This window comes from Phoenix dactylifera, chromosome 2, assembly GCF_009389715.1.
Source record: "Phoenix dactylifera cultivar Barhee BC4 chromosome 2, palm_55x_up_171113_PBpolish2nd_filt_p, whole genome shotgun sequence".
NCBI lineage: Eukaryota > Viridiplantae > Streptophyta > Magnoliopsida > Arecales > Arecaceae > Phoenix > Phoenix dactylifera.
The window spans coordinates 1,505,815-1,528,780 of NC_052393.1; the positions used below are offsets into that span (position 1 = coordinate 1,505,815).

At 37.0% G+C, this 22,966-nt stretch overlaps 2 protein-coding genes across 2 annotated transcripts; one reads left to right on the plus strand and one right to left on the minus strand.

Annotated features, from left to right (window-relative positions):
• The first annotated feature begins 3,854 nt into the window (after positions 1-3,854).
• On the plus strand, positions 3,855-8,721 carry LOC103717610 (long-chain-alcohol oxidase FAO2-like). The gene is made up of 3 exons (XM_008806065.4): positions 3,855-4,255; positions 5,004-5,276; positions 6,837-8,721. Exons 1-3 carry the CDS (start codon positions 4,004-4,006, stop codon positions 8,589-8,591), a joined length of 2,280 nt encoding a protein of 759 aa, XP_008804287.2. The 5' UTR covers positions 3,855-4,003; the 3' UTR covers positions 8,592-8,721.
• A 273-nt stretch (positions 8,722-8,994) lies between these two features.
• On the minus strand, positions 8,995-21,925 carry LOC103717591 (succinate--CoA ligase [ADP-forming] subunit beta, mitochondrial-like). Its single transcript, XM_026808638.2, is given in 13 exon segments — positions 8,995-9,370; positions 9,488-9,559; positions 10,353-10,475; positions 10,780-10,944; positions 11,161-11,295; positions 11,419-11,571; positions 11,728-11,802; positions 13,495-13,572; positions 16,310-16,374; positions 20,052-20,129; positions 20,132-20,153; positions 21,248-21,358; positions 21,698-21,925. Coding segments are annotated over 13 exon segments (1,257 nt in total). The 5' UTR covers positions 21,800-21,925; the 3' UTR covers positions 8,995-9,292.
• Between the last annotated feature and the right edge of the window lie 1,041 nt (positions 21,926-22,966).

The following is a 22,966-nucleotide window of genomic DNA, read 5'->3' on the forward strand; positions in this document are numbered from 1 at the left end:
CCAAGATTATATTTTACCTAAATTCTTATATTCAACAAGGGTTTTGAGATATACAACATACTAGTTTTGAAATGGTTTGGGTTCGGATTGAGAATTTAAAGATCCAAATACAATCCAAGTTCCAGACAGGTCATGGGTTTGAATCCGCACATAATCTAAATAGTTTTGGTTTGAGTTGGACCAGATTAATTTCAAATCAGTTTCAAATTGAAAGTTACAACCCTAAATGCAAGTATTAGTCCAATACTGAATTTTATCTTCATATTTTATTTAGATAGATATGGATACAAATTGGATATTAAGTTTATGGATATAGATGTACATATAAATTAGATAGTTAATTTTTTGAACCACCAAATCAAAATTATCTTGAAAGAAAGATAAATAAAATTAAAATCATGTTAATATCATTATTTTCTGAATTCACAAGAGCATATATAAAACTTCATGTATGTTATATATAATATTTATATTTTATATAGACTACTTATTATGTAGGTATATTTTTATCTTCTTAGTTTATGTGTTAGCGCAGCATCCAGATTGATCAATGGTTGAGGTCTCCATCTTAGAAATATTAATCTCATAAAAACTTCTTAAAACTTTTTTCCTTATCTTAAAATTTTTATTCAACTTGATCTAACCTAATTAATGCGATGCACGGAATTTAGTTTAAGATTGGGTTGGGTTCAGTTGAGTTGGGTTAGAGAAACCCTAATCAGGATAGGGATGAGTTAGACTAAAGCTGCCAGATTTAGAAGTAGGATTGGCTAGAGTCTATCTACAACCTTACCCCACTCAAGTTGCATGAATGAGACTTGCTTGCTTGAACATGAAGTAAAACAATAATAATTTAGATATTCAACATATGATTCTTATAACAATTTATTTCCATGATCATCATCAAAGTTACCAGCTTATTATTCACCAAAATCTGCGTCGCATGATCTAATTTGGAAATAAAAAAATGGATACTATAAAAGTTGCTACCTTTATTTTAACGGTATATTAAAATTCCAAGAATGAGTGAGGCTTAAAATCCCTCCTCAAAGAGAAAACCTAGTATATACTACCTGGTGAATAGCCGTAAGTGTAGTTTACATCCATGCAGCTGCGTTGCCCATTGGCCAGCATGGATCCATATCAGAATTATAATTGATACCCTTATATGCTAAAGTAATGTAATTTTCGTAAGACCGAAGGGTTATAATTGATTCATGCTTTAATCCATTCCTAACAGTCCATCCCTTCATCTTCCATATCAGAATGAATGACTCCTTTAGCATTAGCAGTTTTGCCGCAAGTATGATTAAACTTTTATCAATGCTTTCATATAAGGAAGTATTATCTACATCAATTTTTTGACGCCATAATTTCTTAGGGAACGTACAGTTAGGTGGCGGCAAAATATAACCCGATCCGCCAATCCAACTCGTGTTCGACCCGCCATAAACAGGTTTGGATTTGGCCTAAATAGGTTCGGATCATAAATAGGTTGACCCGTTTAACCTGTTTACTAATTGGGTCAGATATATATTTTAGATGTCTGACCCGTTTAACCCATTTAATATATGGGTCGGGTTGGACCTTTTCCTTGTTGGCGATTAAGATTAGGATTTTTCCAACTTCTTTCCTCCTCAAAGATCTGGGGTTTGAACCTTTGAGGGCAGGGGAGGAGAGGCGGGAGAGGGCGAGGGCGAGGGCATGGTCGACTGGGATGGGGAGGGGGAGAGGAAGGGTCGGAGCTCGTCGAGGAGGTTCACGAAGAGAGGGTAGGAGAGGTCGTAGAGGGAGCGCCACCGAGCATCGCGGGCGGCGGGGTCCATGGACCAGATGCGATCCGAGTTCAGAAGAGAGAAGAAGGCGGTGGCGGAGGAGGACGAGGAAGATCGGCGGGGCGAGGAGGAGAAGAGGAGGAGGAACTTGCGTCGTCCTCATCCTCATCCTCGTCGGAGTAGGAGGAGGAGGAACGGCCGTAGCGGTGTTTGTGGCGCCGGCAGAGGGAAGAGGAGGCGTAGAATTCAAATTGTAATTCTTGACCTATTTAATAAACATGTTAGGTTCAAAATTATGATTTTCTGATCCGACCTGCATATGACCCGACCCGTTTATGTTTGACCCAACCCGATTGCCACCCCTACGTACAGTCTACCGACTTACTAGTATGTTTGATCAATCCGAAAAAGGTAAGTTAGTGATCTTGTGCAGTACCTTTTATAGATGCCCTCATTTGAGATGAAAAGGTTAAGGACTTTCACATGTGTAGTTAAATCTTTTTGTTCTCAGTGTTGGAATTTCTCATTTGATCTTTGACTCAAGATATCATGAATGTTAAACAAAAAAAAGAAAAAAGAAAAAGGAGATCAATGATGAGTTTACAATTCTATGCTCTTATCTCGCAATTCTCTGGTTGCCATCCTTATTTTGGATTTTTTATATAAATATAATCGACCCTGTGAAAGGTCATATTATATTTGGAAACCCAAGGAAGCGAGAAGAGAAAAGAAGGAAATTAAAAGAAAAAAAAAAGATAACAGGAAGTAAGTATTGCTTTCTTGTAGGAACCAGGCATGTGCAATGCATATTCATGGTAAAAGAATATAAATACAAAATTTTGAATTATGAGAGCAAGACTACTAAGAAAAATATTACGATATTTGGATGGAAGGTTCCAAATTGCATAACCATGAATAAAAACTTTTGAATTTAGTTATTAGTTGATTTTGAATGCTTTCATTGATTTGAAATTGGATAAAGATGAATGAATCAAGAGATGAAGATAGAAAAAAGAAGGCATTTCTATGACTAGCCTAAAATCTGTTTAGCTAAAATCTAGGATTCAATGAAAGAGAGATCAGTAATTTTGGAAAGTACAGTATATATTAATTGCAGATTAGGAGCTTCGAAGTAGGCAGAGGAATTAAAGCAAATGAATCGAACAACACACAAGGCACCTATTCTTTTCTCTCCGAATATCTCTGCTTTTAAAGCGATTAGAAAAGTGGGCCTGAAGAGAAGTCACCTCTTCTTCTCTGTATTCAATTATCTTGTTTCAAATGGTGTAAAAGAAGTATTGGAAGCAAGCTAAACCATAGACATCCAGCAGTTTGCCTGTCACACGCCTTTCCATGTGTCAAATATCGAGAACACCGTAAGAAAATATAAAATATATAAATAAATCTACCTCATCCTATTAGCTTAAGCTTTTGGGATAAGTGGTGATTTCAACATGGTATCAAAGCAGAAGTCCTGAGTTCGAACCCTGTCTCCGCACTCTTTAACCTCATTATTAAAAATTTCACATATTAGGCTCACTCATTAAAGGAAAATCCAACCCATATATGAGGAGGAGTGTAAGAAAATATAAAATATATAAATAAATTTACCTCATCCTATTAGTTTAAGCTTTTGGGATAAGTGGTGATTTCAACAAACACTAGTTTTAATGTCCAACGAATCCCGTCAGAATCTGCCTATGATCTTGTTAATGAGTCCCTAGAGTCCCTAGGTGCAACTCATTTAGTGCTTTCACTTCTCTCTAAAATCCTAATCAAACTGAAAGTCGCAATGAATCCGATAGGCCATTATCCATACTTCTCTCGTACTTGCTTTGGAGCAGAGCAGGACGGGTCAATAAAATTATATAAATCATTTTTTCAGATATATAAATCAATTTTTTATTTTAGAAAAAAAAATTGTGAAGAAATATATATATTCGGAGCGAGTTTTGCCGGTATCCATCTAGGATCCTTGCGGTTTGGATAAATCTATCCTCATTTGAATTGGATCGGGTGGAGTAAATTGCGGTCTCTACGTAGCCTATAGCCTATAGCCTATAGCCTATCGATCTCTCAACTTTTCCACCAAAGCCCAAAGTCTATCTCTCAACTTTTCCACCAAAGCCGAAAGTCTACATAGACTTCGTCGCGGTCGCGGTCCCAAAGAGCCGACTCCCACAGACTCTTTTGTTAGTTTCTACTTTCTACCAGAGAAAAATACATATATGGAAGGAGGAGGAGAAGGGAGGAGGCAAGGCCACCCCCGGCTCAGGGGAGGGAGGAGGACCGAGAAGGGAGGCCACAGCCATGGATTTTCTCCCTCCCAGATCCAATCGCTGGCTGCCATGTGCGAGGCTTTCATACCATCTCTTCCAATGGAAGAGCTCCACGTCAGCAGTGGCAAGGAGGACCCACCCACCAAGAGCCTCCAGGCCTTCTACCTGGCTTCCGGGTCTGAATCCCCAATACCAGATGAGGTGCTTCTTTTTATTTATTTTTTTCCCCAGTATTTCTCTCCACAAATGCTTTTGAGGTGCTTCTTGTTTGGCTTTGTTTTTTGTTTTTTTGGTCCTTTTCCTCTTTGAATACATCATGCATGGATAGTCGTGGGTCAGTATGCAATGGCTGCTTTTTCTCATACTTATTTTGTTTCTCAGTTAAGGTGGTTGATCTATTACTTTCTTCTTCTCCTTTCTGTGACATTTTTCATAAGAAATTTTTGAAGAGCATCATGATGTTTTTGGTTTGCTTTTATAATTTTATGATTAACTTTTTCTTTCTCCTTTGAGCACATTAACCATCTTGCATTACCTCCATATACAATTTTAATATAAAATTATAAGTGACGCTACTAGATTTTAAAGTCAACACGGGTGAATTTGAAAAAGATATAAACAAATTAGATTTGTAGTAGTTTATATGGTCGACTGTTGTTTATCTGTTGCAGTTGTTATCAAGGAGTTTGAATAACTTTCTGTGCTAATACCAGAACCTTCTTTTGTCATAGATATTTCCCGTACTGGGGACCCTATTTTCTGTCCCAATGTGATGTTTTATTCTTTTTTCAAGGAAAACCCACTGTGTTTTCAAAACATTAGCAAGTATTTTACCATTAGCTATTTCTGTTTGCTGTTCTATTTTATTGGCTATTTATATCTGGCCTTTTGTTCTTGTTTTTTTTTTCTAAATAGCAGATATAACTTAACTCCTTTTTTTTTGGAGTAGGTTGCAGAGTTGTTGGTCAAGAGGGGCATGAAAGAGGCTTTACTTTTGGTCAAATTGGTATTATGGCTCCTTGCTACCAAGTTGGGCACACTTGTCCTCTGTAGGTCCTTGAGCCTATGTGGGCGATTCCCATTCATCAACAAGTTCTCAGACATGCCCATAGAGAAGAGGGAAGAAGTTCTTAAGAGATGGAACAAGGAAAAAAATTTTGTACCTTTAAGGATGGTATTTGTCATGGTGAAGATCTTCTGCCTTTACATCTTTTACTCCATGGTAACTTCCCTATAACTCCTTTTTACTTTGTTTTCTTCTGAAGAAAGAGCTACATCAGTTTTTGGCATTCAAATACCACTTCTTCAATATTTTATCCTTCATGACTGCAACTGATGTGTCCTTGGAATTTAAAATTGTATCATGTTGTTTTTTTCTTCTATGTTCTAGAATTCAAGGTTCTTCTTATCTTTTGACATTCTTCCTTTATTTTTGTCTTTTTCATTAAGGTATGGACCAAGCCAGGGTTCAAGAGTGCAATCAACGAATCCAAAATAACCTGAAATGATAAAAAATAAATTTGAATAAGTATATCAAAACGTAAGAAGTGACACACACACACACACACACACACACACACACACACACACACAAAGTTATATGGGATAAAATTGGGTTCACATAGCTTTTCAGATAACTCGTACAGGGTTCTACTAATGCTAGAAATAAGTCAACAACCAAAAAACATGTGCTCTTTCAGAGTTGCAATAAATTCAAAGACAAAGTTTTAAATAACTCAACTGGGTTGCACTAAAATTTATATGGGACAAAATTGTTGGTGCTGGTCATGGTCATGACTTAATTTCATGTCCAAAGTAGGCCCAAGTTCACACCCTCTAGCAACTTTATTTGTACTACCATGCAGCACACATGTTTTCTATGAAGCAGATTATCGTCAAACTTTAATCATGCTGAAATGACCCAATTTTCCCATTCTCTAGATAAATTGAGCAGTTAGGGTAGTTGTGTTTATTGGAACATGATGCTCGTCATACATTTAGTGTGTGCAGTCTAATTTGATGAAACAAAAACTCTACCTTTGCATTATTGAGAAAGCAAGGGTATGTTTTATTATCTATGCTTTATTTTACTACTAAGAGCATTAGATCATCACTTAACTAACTATTTTGATCTTCTATGTTACTTTCTCTTTCTCAATTATCATTTCCAATTGGCACTTGCTGTAGATTGATAGGAACCTATAAGTTCTTCAAATACCAGTCTTAAGGAGAACATAGAACTGTTTAATGCTCTAAATTGTCTTCTATATCAGAAAAACCAAAATATTGAAGGAATGCTTGCTCACAACTGGTATAACTTCTGTGCTCATGATGCAAAAGATTACCCAATTAGAAAATATGCTTTCTATTTTGCCCCCCTTAAAACTGACTTCATCTATAATAAAGTCGGATCTATGAAGTCATAGAGAAAACTTGTATGATTCAGAAGAAATAAATGTGAACTTATTACACTAGATTGTAATAGCAATAAACTACCATAAAGTAATGTTGGCAGCTAATTAGGAGAAGCAATACTATCAACTTATTAGTTTCCTAGTCTTGTTTATATTTGATAGCAGTAACTGAAGAATTGCAGTTAATGCTCTCAATTAGCGGATTCGTTATTTTTTTTTTTTTTTGTGGGTGTACTTGTTCTTCTTCAAGAGAAATTCTTCTTCTCTACAGTTTCCTGTGGGGGATTAAATGACTCCTAACATTTTTCAATTTCTTAGAGGACCAAAGATGAGACCTAACATAGATCCGTTCTCTTTTTTCGCTACAGACTAATGAAAACTCTGAGAACCAGTCATGGAATGCCATTGGATATAGCTTACCCACTGAGGAAAAGCCACCAAAATCCCAATCAGAGAGGCCTCTTGAGAAGGGTATCATAGAAACCATGGATCAAACTGATTCATCCCTCCTCCAGTCCCTCACTATGAAAGGCCTGGCAGTCTCCCAAGACCCAAACCAAAACTTGTACGAAATTAAATGCGACGTTGCCATAGTTGGTTCCGGCTGCGGAGGAGGAGTCGCTGCCGCAGTGCTCGCAAGCGCCGGTCGCAAGGTTGTAGTCATTGAGAAGGGCAACTACTTCACATCGGAAGACTACACCTCCATCGAAGCCCCCTCCATGAACGAAATGTACGAGTCCGGCGGAATTCTTAGCACTCTCGACGGGAAGATTATGCTCCTAGCCGGATCCACGGTCGGGGGTGGCTCTGCTGTGAACTGGTCAGCTTGCATCAAGACACCAGACCATGTCCTCAAGGAATGGGCAGAGGAACGTCAGCTTCGTCTCTTCGGGAGCACAGACTATCTCTCAGCAATGGACGCAGTCTGTCGAAGACTTGGAGTCACGGAGAATTGCACTGAAGAAGGATTTCAAAACAAGGTTCTTCGCAAAGGCTGTGAGAATCTTGGTCTTCAAGTAGATTCCGTGCCAAGAAATACCTCGGAAAGACATTTCTGTGGCAGCTGCTGTTATGGCTGTCGAGAAGGAGATAAACGTGGGACTGATACTACTTGGCTGGTCGACGCTGTTAACCATGGCGCCGTGATCATAACCGGATGCAAAGCTGAGAGATTTGTATTCAAAGAGAATGAGCCAGGGAAGAAGAAGACGAAGAAGTGCGTGGGATTGATTGCCAAATCTTTAAGCCGTATGGTGACGAAGAAACTAAGAATCCAAGCCAAAGCAACCATTTCAGCATGCGGTTCTCTCTTGACACCCCCGCTGATGATTTCTAGCGGGCTGACAAATTCAAACATAGGCAGGAACCTGCACCTTCACCCAGTAGTTTTCGCATGGGGCTACTTCCCGGATTCGGCATCGGACCACCACCACCGAGGCAGAGCTTTCGAGGGAGGGATCATCACATCGTTGCACAAAGTGAAAGCGGTGGAGGATTCGGATTCGAGCTTGCGGGCGATCATCGAGGCGCCGGCAATGGGGCCCGCGTCCTTTGCTTCGCTGGTCCCCTGGGTGTCGGGGCAGGACTCGAAGGAGAGGATGGCGAGATACAGCCGGACGGCGCTTCTCTTTGCATTAGTAAGAGATCGCGGCTCGGGGACAGTGGAGGGGGAGGGGAGGGTGAAGTATCGGTTCGATGCGTTGGACAGGGAGAATTTGAGGGAGGGGCTGCGGAGGGCGCTGCGGATTCTGGTGGCGGCGGGTGCGGTGGAAGTGGGGACGCACCGGAGCGACGGGCAGAGGATGAAATGCAAGGGGATCGAGGAGAAGGACTTGGAGGAGTTTTTGGATGGGATTTCTGCGGTGGGAGGTCCGATGTCTAGGAGAGAATTGTGGACCTTGCATGCCTCTGCTCATCAGATAGGGAGTTGCAGGATTGGAGCGAGCGAGGAGGAGGGTGGGGTGGATGAGAGCGGGGAGAGTTGGGAGGCGCAGGGGTTGTTTGTGTGCGACGGAAGTGTGCTTCCAAGTGCTGTTGGGATTAATCCTATGATCACCATCCAGTCCGTTGCCTACTGTCTCTCCAAGGGGATTGCAGAATCCTTGAAGAGAGGTTCTGAATGAGAGAGAGATATTGTTATGGATTGATTTGGTTGTCCAAGAACACATCATTTACTAGTAACCTTTGACAACTACGGTACAATCTATATAATGATAGATTTAAAATATCTATCATGGTTACAGTCTCTTGTTATTACCCTCCAAAATATTGGACCTGGAGAAGGTTTGGGTTTCAATATATTCCATGTAGTCCCTTCAATCCGTAAAAACTACAACTTCTATTATGACTGCCAATACTGCTCCTCAAAAATCTTGAAATCTTTTCGAATTCTGTTGCACGTCAAAGCCTTCACAGATCATTTTCTTTTTCTTTTCCTTTCTCCTTTATTTCTCTTCTTTCCCTATTTTCTTTTTTTTTCTTTTTTTTGTTCAAATTTCCAAACACATTCGACCCCACACGCACGTCTGAAACACAACATTTTGCCTTTCCCCTCATCTTTCAATATGGAGAAAAATAATTATATTTGGAGAATAAAGAAAAGTTGCATGACCAATAACATCGAAGAGGAGCCACGACAATCCCGATTCAGCCGTGGCCCATGAACTCCTCCGTCAGTCAGCTTCGAGAATTGGTAGAAGCAAACCACTCTATTTCAAAGGGTTCGCCCAAAAATTCAGTTGCCCAAAAATGTAGCGAGTGCTCCTGGCAAATCATCAGAGCACCGGGTTTCTTTCTTATCCAAAAAAATTAGTCTTCATAATTCTTAGCTTGAAGCAGCTTGTACAGCTTTTTCTGCAGCATCGTCCAAATCTTCTGCCGCGATCAAGGTCATCCCACTCTCCTACAAATTGTAACACCACCACTCTCAATGTTATATTGGTTTCTTTACAACAGACAACAGAACAAAAAGGAGAAAAGAAAGTAGACAACAAAAAGATCTAAACTTATTGTTGGATACCTTGAGAATTCTCTTCCCCTGATCAACATTGGTTCCTTCTAAACGAACCACCACAGGTACTTTCAGTGAAACCTGGCAATTACAGGGGGAAAAAAAAGGTTTAGTTCACTTCAGACTGCAAATATAAGCATGAAAACAAATATTTATTCATGTCTCAGAAAGGTGGAAAGTAAATACGTGATTCAACTAGCCTCTGGTATCAACTAAAGCTATCCAATGACGAGTATCCATGAACAAGATAACTAGATCCAGCAAAATTTTACGTTCTTAAAATGTTGTCACAGGATGGCTCCTTTGAGAAGAGTACGTTTCCTCATGGTGGAATCAAGTTCAAGTGCAGCAGATATGGTGAATAATCTTAAGGTCCAGTTTTGAATGGAAAACTAATCAAATACAGATCAAGTGCAAATTCATTGATACAAGAATTTTCAGGAAAAATTAGGAGCATGAAGAAATAGGTAAAAGATTTTCTTTTTACCTTGAAAATTAGATAATGATCCTCTCAGTTTACATTTCTTATGACAAAAAAGTATAGTCCACGGGAAGCCATTATGACCCAGGACTTTAACAACATTTTGAGGATTTCTCAAATCAATCATCACAATCTAAATCTGCATCTTTCATAATCAATTCTGTTGAGTAACGTTTCAAATAAAGGAATAAGTTTCTACCACAATCATTTAAATAAAGCAAAGCATATTTTATTAGGAGCATATGTTAGGTTGCCTTCTGATCTTAAGGACTGCATAGCCTCAAGAATAAGGGTGCTCTCGCTAACACAGTTACAGATCTACTTGGCATAAAGGGAAGCAAAATATTAGTGCAAAAGTTAAAAAAAAAAAAGAGCGTTTAACAGAAAAGATACCTGTTTGGCTGCATTGACAATTCCACTTGCTATCACATCACATTTCATGATTCCACCAAATATGTTGACCAAAATTGCCTTCACTTTATCATCAGATGTTAATATTTTGAATGCTTCCACCACCAGAAGAACAACTTATCAAGTTAGGCATATCAATAGGAAATGAATCTTAAATGATGCATAAGCATGTTTATAATTAACAGAAAGATGAAGCACATACATATTAATGTGAATTACCATCTTAAAAATAAAAAAGAAAATACTCCATCAAGAAATCTGGTTACCATACTCGTAACCACCAGCCAATAATAGATCTACAAATATTTGTTTCTTCATTTTATCTTCTCAAGTTAAGGATAGATACTTAAAACATTGATTAGGCAGCTTTGCAGCTAAATAACTATAGTTGTTGAACTATTATTTGCACCTGGCCTTCTGAAGCATTTCCACCAACATCAAGAAAATTGGCAGGAGTACCACCATGCAATTTTATTATATCCATCGTAGCCATAGCCAGTCCTGCACCATTAACCATACAACCAATTTCTCCATCTAACCCGATATAGTTCAAATCTGCTTTCGCAGCAGCAACCTGAAATAGAAAAGAGAATTTACGAAAATAAAATGCAAGGAACACAAGGCTATGGTATGTTTCTTTGACAAGCAACGATATTAAATTAGTAAACCAGAATTTTTAGGCTTGTATATGTAGAAAGACTAAATGCTTAGTTCAATCATATCCATCAGGCATTTTTTTTATAAACAGTTTAACAACTTCACACCAAAATGACTAGAACATGTGTTACACCTCTCTAGGATCTTCCTGGGATGAATCACGGAGAGCAAATATCTCCTTCCGACGGAAAGCAGCATTGTCATCAAAGTTCAACTTTGCATCAGCTGCTACTAGCTGGTTATCAGATGTCTCGGCAATTGGATTTATCTAACCAGCAGAAGTATTCAAATGTTAAAATAGGAATGATAGCTAAAGAGTCGAAAGAGCATTAAAATTGACAAAATTCACAAAGAATTTTGCAGCTAGGTCAAAATTCTGTGACTAAGTTACCTCCAACAATGTGCAATCACATTCACAAAAGAGTTTGTAAAGCTTCTTCACTTGTTCTATGGAAGCATTTCTATCTGCTACCTTAGGTGCTAAACCATCAACAACTTTAGCTGCAGCTTCATCTGTGATTCCCTTGAAAACATCAACCGGAACCTTGCCATTGGAAGAAATGAGGTTTAGTATACCACTATACCAACCCAGAATCACTAAATTGTGAAATTAAAAAAAGACCTACATAGAAATAACAAACCAAACCTACTAATCATCTCCGAACAGTACTCTGATAAACAAGAATAGAAATGAGATGACCTTAATGATCATGTCAGGAAATTTTTCTGCGAGGTCCTCAATGCTAGTTCCTCCCTTTCTACAAGCTATGATGAGCTGAAAAGAATGATAACAAGTAAGACGAGCAGAAGATCCATATCTTGATTGGATAGTGCAGCTTAATATGAAGACCACATGAAAGTAAATAAACAAGTGACCAATCAAAAGGAATAAACAATTCCAGCTATATAGATTATTTAACATTATCAGTTCGATTTATGCATATGTATATTTATGATGTTTGTTAGTTTGCCCACAAAATCCACCTAGGTGTCTGCCTAAGTAGCCACCTTCTAACTCAGCACTAGGCAACACCCCAGCAGCGTACATAATGCAACTTACTTCCAAAACACTACTTAAGCCAAAGTTCATGATTGCTATAACCCATGCTATTGAACAACTAACCAGAATGCACTCAAAGATCACATACACATAAAAAAACTCAAATCAAATATTTCAAGTTGAGCATGGACTTGCATAGAAAGAATATTATTTAGCCATTTACAAATTGTAGCTGCCATATATGAGAATGTGTAATATGGAATAAATCAACCATTACCCTAGTAAATAGTTAACGCTTAGCACAAGAAGAGACTAAGACTCCCCTTGCATGAACGCTCCTTCAGCTCCTCCAGATAGCTCATATCTTTTGTCACACACCAGATTTTAAAAACTTAATTTGTCCATATTTTTTTTCTCCAAAGGGACAGGAAGTAAGACTAAAGTTACTAGCAGACGATTCCCAAATGCCTATACATGCTTTGAACAAACACCTTCCAAAAACTTTTTCAAAAAGTTTTTTTTTAAGAAAACATGATTTGTACAAAAAATGGATTAAGGCAGCATAAGGTTTCCATGAAAAGTGATTTCATTTTTTATTTACATGTTTTTCAGGAGTAAAAATGGTGAAAAAATCTTTTTACCAAATATTTGGCAACCTATACAAACTTAAAGTTATCTACTTTTGGCAAAATCATATATGCCACTTATTTTTTTGAGAAGCTTCATAGAAAGGAAACCTAAAATATGATATTTAATTTTTATTATTTAAATGTTGTTTCTGAATTGTAATTGAACAAGTCGCATGCACCAGTGTACTGTGCCCATGATCAAATATCACACTACATGCCATATGGCACACACCAACATGGCCAGGTTCAAGTCCATGTTTTAAAGGATACAAAATCCTTTCTTTCATCATCTCCTTGATTTCAATCTTCTTCCTGAAATAAAGATTGTTGAGTTGTATAGAGCCTACTTGTGTCTGAGAATGAATGTGTGACTGTGTCCTTGTGTTGGAGGGAGGGGGGGAGGGGGGGGGGGGGGGGGGGGGGTATGTGGGGTGTGTGTGTGTGTGAGAGAGAGAAAGAGAGAGGAGGAGGGGGGGAGCCAGGAGGAGTGGGGCCAGATGAATTAAGTAAACAAAGCACCTAGGATTTCAAAATTTTGCATTGATTTTTTTTCTAGAATTTCGATCATGAAACATGGCTCTGATTGGAGACAATATAGAAGTGCTTCTCTTGAACATTCACCTTCCAAAAGAGAAAAATATTGATAACTTTGAGTTAAAATAGTAATTTTATGTAGCAAAAACCAAACGAAAAAAATCAAAAATAAATATCTGGTGACAAATGAAACATGTAAATACACAATTAAAATTTCAGGTCAATAGATGAAAATGTCTTATAGATCATGCAAAAGAGAACTGAACAGGGTACCAGAAACTTCCAACATGATTGGAGGACATACCGGACCAGCAGTTTTACGGTCAAGGGTGATGGCAAAGTACATCTCATTAACAAGTGATAGCTTCTCACACAAGTACACCTGTGACAAAATAAGGTGTTATTAACATTTTTAATGCCAAAAAAATATCTACAACAATTTCAGTGAAATGGATTAACTTCTATATCTATTAAGAATGCAGCATATGACAAAGTGAGTTCGAGATTCCACCCTCAGTCTCTAGAAAACAAATTTAAATATGTTTAGTGTTTACAAATATGAATCTGGTATAATGATTATGATCATGACCAGAAACCAGTACCACGATATATATTACAATTTTAAAATTTGAATTTAAGACTAAAAATTCCTTTCAGTTCATCTAGCTATCTATAAGACTCGATGTAAGATCTCAAAAGTTGGGGCCCAAATCTTCCTTTGGTCCTTTTATTTTTCTTTCCCTTTTTCCCATTTTACTTTTCTTTTTTTGTGTGTGTATGGAGTTGGGGGTGAATGGGTTGGGCGGGCATTCTTAGCGACATTAGACTAGGTTCATCACTCATGAGTAGGCTAGCAATCTAGGCAATTAATTGTTCAAATCTTGAAATAAATTATTTATTTTTGTCAAATGCTTAACATTCTGAATAGATCAATACATAATAGCCATGACTTTCTCATCTTTTCTTTTTAATCTGTTTGTTCTCTGATATTTTCATTACTTTGAAATTTAACAGATTGAAGTTCACACTTTCCAAGACTTACGAGGATGGATCTATTGAATTATGTACGATAAATATATGATTAATTTATAAGGCCTACAAAGTCCAAAAATTGCTTGAATGAAATATTCGCATAGATAAGAAATGCTACCACGTGAACCAAGAACCACTCTTTTAACTCAAAATTTGAAAATCAATACTAAAGTGACACTAAATACCAAAAAAAAAAAGAAAGATCACACAATGACATTAAAGAGATAAACAATGGATAAATACAGTGTTTATGCTCAGTTTTTGTCAATTTCCATCAAAACTGACCGAAACAACTGAAAATGGCTTAGTGGACCAAAGCTTGTCGGTTTCGGCCAAAATTGCCTATAATCAGAAAATAACATATTTCAGTTGCAATGAATTGGGTTTAGGCTGAAACTAGAACCTTGATATGCAGATAGCATCAAATCTGGGGAAGGGTTTGAATAGCTTTCATGTCCTTCGCAACTCTTATTCAGAAAGACTAATATAAACAAATAGGTGCTGACACTTATTCATAAACAAAGTGCACATGTTACCTTTACTCACTTTCCATTTTGTTTTCTCAGTTTTGTATTTCTAGTTAATATTTTTTTTGCTTCTACTTAGTTATGTTCCGTATCTCCTTAATTCAATTTATTTATGTATTTTTTTTTGCATTTTTAGTTTAGTTTTAGTTTTGACTTTAATTTTATATATCTTCTATTATTTAATATTTTTTCCTAAAGTGCATTGCACATGTCTATTGGCTCAGTAGAACCTATTTGGATAAGGAGGATCTAAAACCATCTGACCAACTGTGCTTCACAATTTGCCATGCAGTCCATTTTTTCTTAACATGCAAATAATAGAGTTTTGCTTTCTCTTGTTACAAATTCTTGCAAGAAATATACACAATAACAAAGTAATATGATACAAAGCCACGACCTCCAAATAATATGTTTCACATGTCCCAACTAACAATGAAATGTGTTGTTAGAGGAAGATGATTTACAATAGAGAAAAGGAAGAATGTTTTATATAACTACATTCTAAAACCTTGTTTATGAAATCAAAATTTTTTTATGAGTCCTCATCCACATGATTGATATTTGCATGCATCCTTTTATCATAGTCAATTTTACTATAACAATTAAAGTTGCAAGAATTTGTTTATGTGCATCAAAGTTTAATGCTTAAACATCTGCTAGCATAAGAAGGCTGTCTTATATGCAGTCTAATTCAAACTGAGGCAAGCTAGTTGGGTACTTAGCTTTAGTTGGTTGTTATAGATTTTTAACTAATGTAGCCCAAACTTAGGTTCTTCTAGGATGAATGATGCTTTCAAGAGAAAATAAAGGAATCAACTGTGGTGTTATCAATATAAATTATTCAGTGACATCAAATGATCAGTAAACTTAAATTATTTGATGCATTCCACTGTTAAAGCTTAAAAGACTTAGATTTACATACCAAAACCATACTTTACAAAACTTAACACATACTCTATGAATCCTTTTTCATCACCCATTCCTATCACCTGCAATAGTACCTATTATTTATTATTCATTTATAGTGGCTAGAATTACAATCCTATAGACAAAGTAGCAAAAAAAAGTTGATTGCATCCAAATCAAGAACTTACAAGAACATAACTGGCAAGTTATAGTTTCACATTGTATTTCCAATGAGGCAGAAGATTTGAGGGAACCAAAAAAGAGAACACTCTAGGTGGGCATCTTGCTTTCCAACTGCTGAAAAGTAAGCAGGAAAGGACTCAAAACTAAGTATAATTTTATGCACCCCTTAAATATCTCAACTGAACATAGAAACCAGAGAGACTAAAACAGCTTCTATATAGACTGAATCCACCTCTAAACCAGGGCCATGAATAAGACCATGAACTTCAGGAAGTGTATGTCCCATTTAACATATAATTAAGAATATAGAATGAATAGACAATAACACGAAAGACTGTAATGAAGAGACATTATATTACCACTGATCATTGAGCATACAGCAAGAATAGAAAAGTTACCATGGAAATACCAAATTTAAGGTAAGGAACTGACTAATATACAAAGCTGTCTTAATCAGAAGTATTCCCTAACCTTGCTCACAATCTTTCCTTGGGGGCCAGTTTGTTTGGTGACCAGAATCTGGCCAAGCATTTTACCTGCAAAGAATGAGTGCATTCAGTTGAAACATAGAAGAATCCTGAAATGAGAATTAAATGACATATCATGAAATATATTCCAATAAATGTTCTAATCGTTTTATAAAAGCAAGCTCAGTAAACATCCTATTTTAACTGCTCCACAACATTCACCGTCTGCTAGGTGAATGCATCTCCCATCGGGCCTCTCATGTCTACGGAGAAGGCAACAGTGAAGCAGATTGGGTGGCCTCCTATGCGGTTCATCATTCAAGAGACTTCATCTGGGTGGACCAGGCTTATGTCCCGTCTTCCCTGCAGTCTATTTTACTTTCTGACTTTTTGGGCACTGCTCACACCCATTATGTGTGAGCCGCCGATGTACCAAAAAAAAAGCAATACCAAACGAGCCCTTATTTTTCTTTATTTGCCAATTTAAAAATCTTTGCAACTTCGAACTAATAACATGTTTGTAAACTTGGGGAAAAGAAAACAAACTACAATTTTTGTATCTCAAGTGATGGATTTGACCCTCCATGTAGACTGGCTAGAAAAGAAGCAAACCGTTCCTTGACTCATGCATTCCAAAACTCGAATCTCTACTTGCATCTGTATGCTGCATGATAGCAGTCGGCAAATTTACAGCGAGGGAACCAGACGGAGATGTATATATGTTTTACAGTTCTAGCTCTTCTACCATCCTTCTCCTATATGTTAACTTTATCCCTGCAAATCGTTAGTGTTTGTCTCATATATGGTACAGGCATTTGTTTTACATTAACTCATAATTTGCTGCAACCATTAAGCCTCCTTTCCCCTATGTTTTGCAATCTCTATGTTCATGTGTATTGCATACATTTTTCTATCATAACCATCAATGGTCAATACATATAGCTGATTGCGCCAAATGAGTAAATCTTTACAAATATATGGTACAAAATTAATGAGTGCATGAAAAAGCCAGCATCCAGATTTCAAAATTTTAACTTAGTTATCATGAATTCCTGTCATATATAGTGCTTGGGCAGTGTTAATGGTATGTCACATGAGTATGAATTTGTGTTAGAATCCAACATACACAAGATGTTGGATTGTAGACACCTAAGAAAAAAAGTAGGAAATAAATATATGACACAATTTCGCTGGATTTTTTAAAGAAACGTCAAATGGGTCATAACTCAGATTTCATATTTCTTTTCTTCTTCTTTTTTGTTTGGGGGGGCGGGGGGGCTTAAGATTTCAGAAAAATATATATTAACTTGCTGATATAGTGAAGAAATAAAGCAAGACTCTTGGCCATTAAAGGCCAAATTCCTGAAAAGATATGCTCAGTTGTATGGAATCTTACATACAGGTGAAAGATGCAGCTCCTCCCTGCCAAATGGCACACTAGGTCATGACAAGCCTCTGTCTTCCTGAAAACTTGCCTTTCCTGGGAATTTGCTTTGGAGAAAGTTAAGTGAGGTTAAGTTGAGATCCAGTCCTTGAACATTCCCATATTTTTGGAATGGATCATATATCTTGATCTCTAAAGTAGAGAGCATACAAAATGGTTAAGGCTGGTAGGTTAAGTACAACTGTAACAACTCAGAACCTCACCCAAAATGGCTAGCCGGAAATTATTATTTGGGCTCCTTGATCCTGTATAAGTACTCAAGATCTACCCAGCGAATAACCGATGTGGGACTAAACACACGCCCGCACGGGTCCTTACATACTCCCCCCATTCATGCCCTGACGTCCTTGTCAGGCTAAGGGTTCATATCCATTCAAATCTAATCACAAACACCACGATTGGCCCGTGGTCAGCCCCAATGGATCCATGCTGCAGGTCCCCTAGTCCACATAGGTTATGGGCCGGGTCCGCTCTGATACCATTTGTAACAACTCAGAACCTCACCCAAAATGGCTAGCCGGAAGGTATTATTTGGGTTCCTTGATCTTGTATAAGTACCCAAGATCTACCCAGCGAATAACCGATGTGGGACTAAACACACGCCCGCACGGGTCCTCACAACAACAAAAGTTGAAATTACATATTGTCAATGAACAAAAACTAGGGTTGGCTTATTTTGTGGTTTTATAGTTATATATGTTTAGAACAAACTCAAGGTTAACAAAATAATTTGTTGTAACCTGACAATTGACAGATGGTCCATCCATAAGAGAGCAAGTACAAAACAGAACAAGATGTATCTAACAATAGCTGAATCTGAGCCTAACTTAACCCATTCCATCCGCTTGCATACAACAGTCTAAGCTGGCAACATTTTTTTGTGGGGATTTAAATCATTTAAGTATCGGATAGATAACTTAAACTCTGGCTTCAATTTCAAGAAACATGCTAAATTCACAGGAGAGTTATTAAGAACAAAGTGACATGAGCGTACACTTACACACTGAAGGGCATAGTATTATCAAAAACATGATTAACTTGTCTTCTTATTCCTACTCCATGTGCAGTGCATGCACGCTGTTACAATATCCTATCTACACTCTATATGCATAAGAAGAAAGGGCATTTGCATCAAATATATTTCATTCATCTTCTTATCTTCATCTGGGTGCATTTCCCTGGAGATCTTATTGTATAATATGGCATAGGTCTTGCCAGGCTTCACCACCATTATATACGTCCCATATCCTTCGGGCAATGTATCAACCTAGTACCAATTATCATCTATCTCTATGCATCATAACCTATCAACAAGCAGGGTCTGAAACACAACAATGCATAGAAAGATGTATCAATACAATCAGTTCTTTTGTACACAAATTTTACTCAAAGTGTGTTTCTTGTAATATTCTTTCCAAAACAAAGTATTGTTATTATTAATTTGGTCGTAGTGTCTTTCTGTTGATACATGTCATCTATCACAATGCATAACCTAGTTGTATTTGTTACATTTATAAAACAAGTAGTTTTATGTATAATATTTTCCTCTTATAATCTTATCATAGAGCTGTCCAAAAAATTACATGTTCAAATTTGTCACATATTTTTGTGTGCTTTAGAGTATGCATCTATAGGGGTTGAGTACTGAATATAGCAGTGCTAGTGCATCCAGCATTGCGTACCTTGCAAGACCCACCTAGAATGAACACGATATACAACATTCCTGTCCTGGATATGTGGTACCTAAAATGTACTCTTCCTTTTTAAGTAACAATTCCCAAATAACTTCAAATAGGTTGTAGTTTTATCATTAAAAGAATGAGGCAGAGAGTTAGGCCTATTTAAAAAATGTAGAAAAGTGACTCTGGCTAGTCTCTATGATAGAAAAGAAAAAAGACTTACTCTAGCCTTCTTTAATATGAGAAGATTGCAAATATTAAAATTCTTATTTTGATGAGGAATGAGAGATGAATGAAGATTCCAAAAGCCCAACAGATATTGATTTCATATCATCAGCCAGCAGCCTAATGTGAGGTGCTTACACATACAATATAATACATCCTATCCCTGAATTTTCTTCCATCAGGGATCCTAATCTATATATTCCATTACCTCCATACAAGATCATGATTCCTAAGCCTTTTCCAGTATCAGAAAAACAAACACTATCAGATTGTCTAATTTATAGATCCAGACAGGCAGGCTTAAATGGTCATCCCATCTTTCCACAATTATACTGATAATAAACATATTATTAAACAAAAATAGAGATGAAAATATAGAATAGAATTATCCCTCATACCAGCCAAATCTTCTGCCTCGTCAATTTTAACAATATGCACTCCACCCTTAAGTCCACTCTTAAAGGTTCCCAAGCCTCAAGAATTTGACTTTTCACAACCACCTGCAGCAACAACGTTGGCATTGTTTAAGATTCATAGATTAGTTCAATTAGGGTAACCAGCATGTTGAGTATTGGCGCAAGAAAACCTGAAACAACGTCAGTGGATCCAGTAATCCATTCAACATACCAAAATAGATAAATGCAAAGAGACATTGCGGACAAAAGTTGTAACAACCCAGAACCTCACCTAAAATAGCTAGCCGGAAATTATTATTTGGATTTCTTGATCCTGTATAAGTACCCAAGATCTACCCAGTGAATAACCAATGTGGGACTAAATACACGCCCGCACGGGTCCTCACATACTCCCTCCGTTCAAGCTTTGACGTCCTCGTTAGGCTAAGGATTCAAATCTATTCAAATATAATCACAAACACCACGATCGGCCCATGGTCAGCCCCAATGGATCTGTACTGCAGTGTCTCTTAGTCCACATAAGTTATGGCCCGGGTCCGCTCTGATACTATTTGTAACAACCCAGGACCTCACCCAAAATGGCTAACCGAAAGGTATTATTTGGGTTTCTTGATCCAGTATAAGTACCTAAGATCTACCCAACGAATAACCGATGTGGGACTAAATACAAGCCCGCATGGGTCCTCACAAAAGTACTAATAACACCATCACAATATACAACACATCTTAGTATTGCCAGTGGCAGAGCATATAGAAAATGCTTCCTTGTCCCACATCAAATGCTCATATTTTAAAGCTGGCATGATAGCAGTGGTAAACCATATCTGGCAACACCATATGATGCTACAGAGTTTCATATGTCTTGCAAATAAGATGATGTCTTGTCCAAATTACTTAATGCTGATTACATATTTGTCATCATTTTTTCTTGAACTTTTGTTTCCATTAATTACTGATGCATCATTAAAAGATTACCATAGCGCATTTTCTATGCTTGCAGAGATTTATATAAAGAACACACAATATACAAACAATCGGAAAATGTTTCAAGAATCACCATGAATGGCATTCAGAGAGTCTCGTCACTAAAAAGGACAGAAGTGGCGGCTATCATTTGAAAAATCCTACACAGAACAGATCAAGAACCTGATATGCTATATACTAAAGAATAACTATACCTCCTTTTCATTGGGGAAAACATCTTTGATGGCCTTTTTCGCCTCCTCGGCAGAGCCAACAGCAACTCCCCTTGGAACATTTATTCCATGCTTTGACATCAATTCAGCGCCCTGCACGATACCAGTATTAGATTCCCAACAGAAAAACAGATCCAACTTAAAGATGAAGGTCATTAAAAGAATACACAGCACTGAAAGAATGAAACAAAGAAAGAAAGAAAGCAGTGAAAATATGCCAACAATAATTTAAAAAAAATATGAATTCTTTGCATGATAGCGAAAATTCTCGAACAAGACTTAAGGTATTGCCAGATCGAATAAAGATAAAAGCCAGTACGCATAAGAAAATCATACATCTTTCTCCTTTTTCTCTGATAATAACACAGACCATCGAAGTAAGATCTAAAGAAAAAACACAGAAAGGAAACACGAGGAGGATGGAATCTTGACCTGGTATTCATGGATGTTGAGGCGCCGGAGCTGTTGCTGCTGCCATCTACCGGCAAACGCGAGAGACCGGGACACGAGCTTTCCAAGCGATCCCCCGACCATTCTTCCCAAGAGCAAACCTTGGAATCGTATAAAACGTAGCGGAAGGAATAAGAGGAAGCGAAGAGGGAAGGAAGAAAAGATGCAACCTTTTATTTTCTTTTATTTTCCTTGGTTTTTTCCTTGTAATGAGGCCTCGATGTCGGAGTGCAAGGATTTTTAGCTGTACCGCCGGTGCAGCATAAATTAAGGTGGGCAGGCGCTGCCTTAGCCAGTCTGGAGCATGCCGACGGCCAATGTCATCCACCTCGAAGAGTCGAAGTTGATTTGGCTACCGGAACTGAGCGTGTATGGGTGCTGCCACCACATACTTCGGAATATCTCTGGTGAGTATCATACGGATATATGTTTACCTTTACATCGATTATTTATTGAATAGATATTAATATTTATATAAGATTATAAAATTCAAATAATATATATTGACTAGTTTTTTTGAGTAAGATTCTGAATTATGACAAATGGTATCAGAGTAGATCCGGCTCATAATCTATATAAACTAGAAGATATTGCAGTATGGTTTCATTGAAGCTGATTGTAGTGCTTATGATTAGATTTGAATGGATTTAAATAGTTAGCTTGACGATGACGTTGAAGCTTAAACAGCGCGCTCCACGGCTTGTTATATATTCACTTTTTTGAATATATTTATACTAAATTTATATTTTGATTTTTTTATATATTTAAACTAATTTTTTTTTTAGCTTTAGGTTTATACTAAATTTGTATAAGCCATTCGGTACAGCGATATATATATATATATATATATATATATATATATATATATATATATATATATATATATATATATATATATATATATAATTTTTTAAAAATTACATAATAGAATGAAAACAAATATGCTGAATTTTGTGCACTGTTGTTCATTTAGTATTAGAGCAGATCCAGCTCATAACCTATACAAACTAGAAGACACTGTCGTACGAATTTATTGGGGCTGATCGTGGTGCTTATGATTAAATTTGAATGGATTTAAATCGTTAGCTTGATGAGGACGTCGGAACTTAAACGGTGCTCTGCAACTTGTTATATTTTTATTTTTTAAAATATTATACTAAATTTATATTTTTTATTTTTTTAATATATTTCTATTAGATTTGCAGCAATATATATATTAAACTTTTTAAAAATTACATGATAGAAAAAAAA

Coding starts and splice junctions, on each gene's coding strand:
- LOC103717610 (XM_008806065.4), top strand. CDS start 4,004: ATGGAAGGAGGAGGAGAAGGGAGGAGGCAAGGCCACCCCCGGCTCAGG. Junction 4,256..5,003: donor AATCCCCAATACCAGATGAG/GTGCTTCTTTTT, acceptor TTTTTGGAGTAG/GTTGCAGAGTTGTTGGTCAA. Junction 5,277..6,836: donor TTTACATCTTTTACTCCATG/GTAACTTCCCTA, acceptor TTTTCGCTACAG/ACTAATGAAAACTCTGAGAA.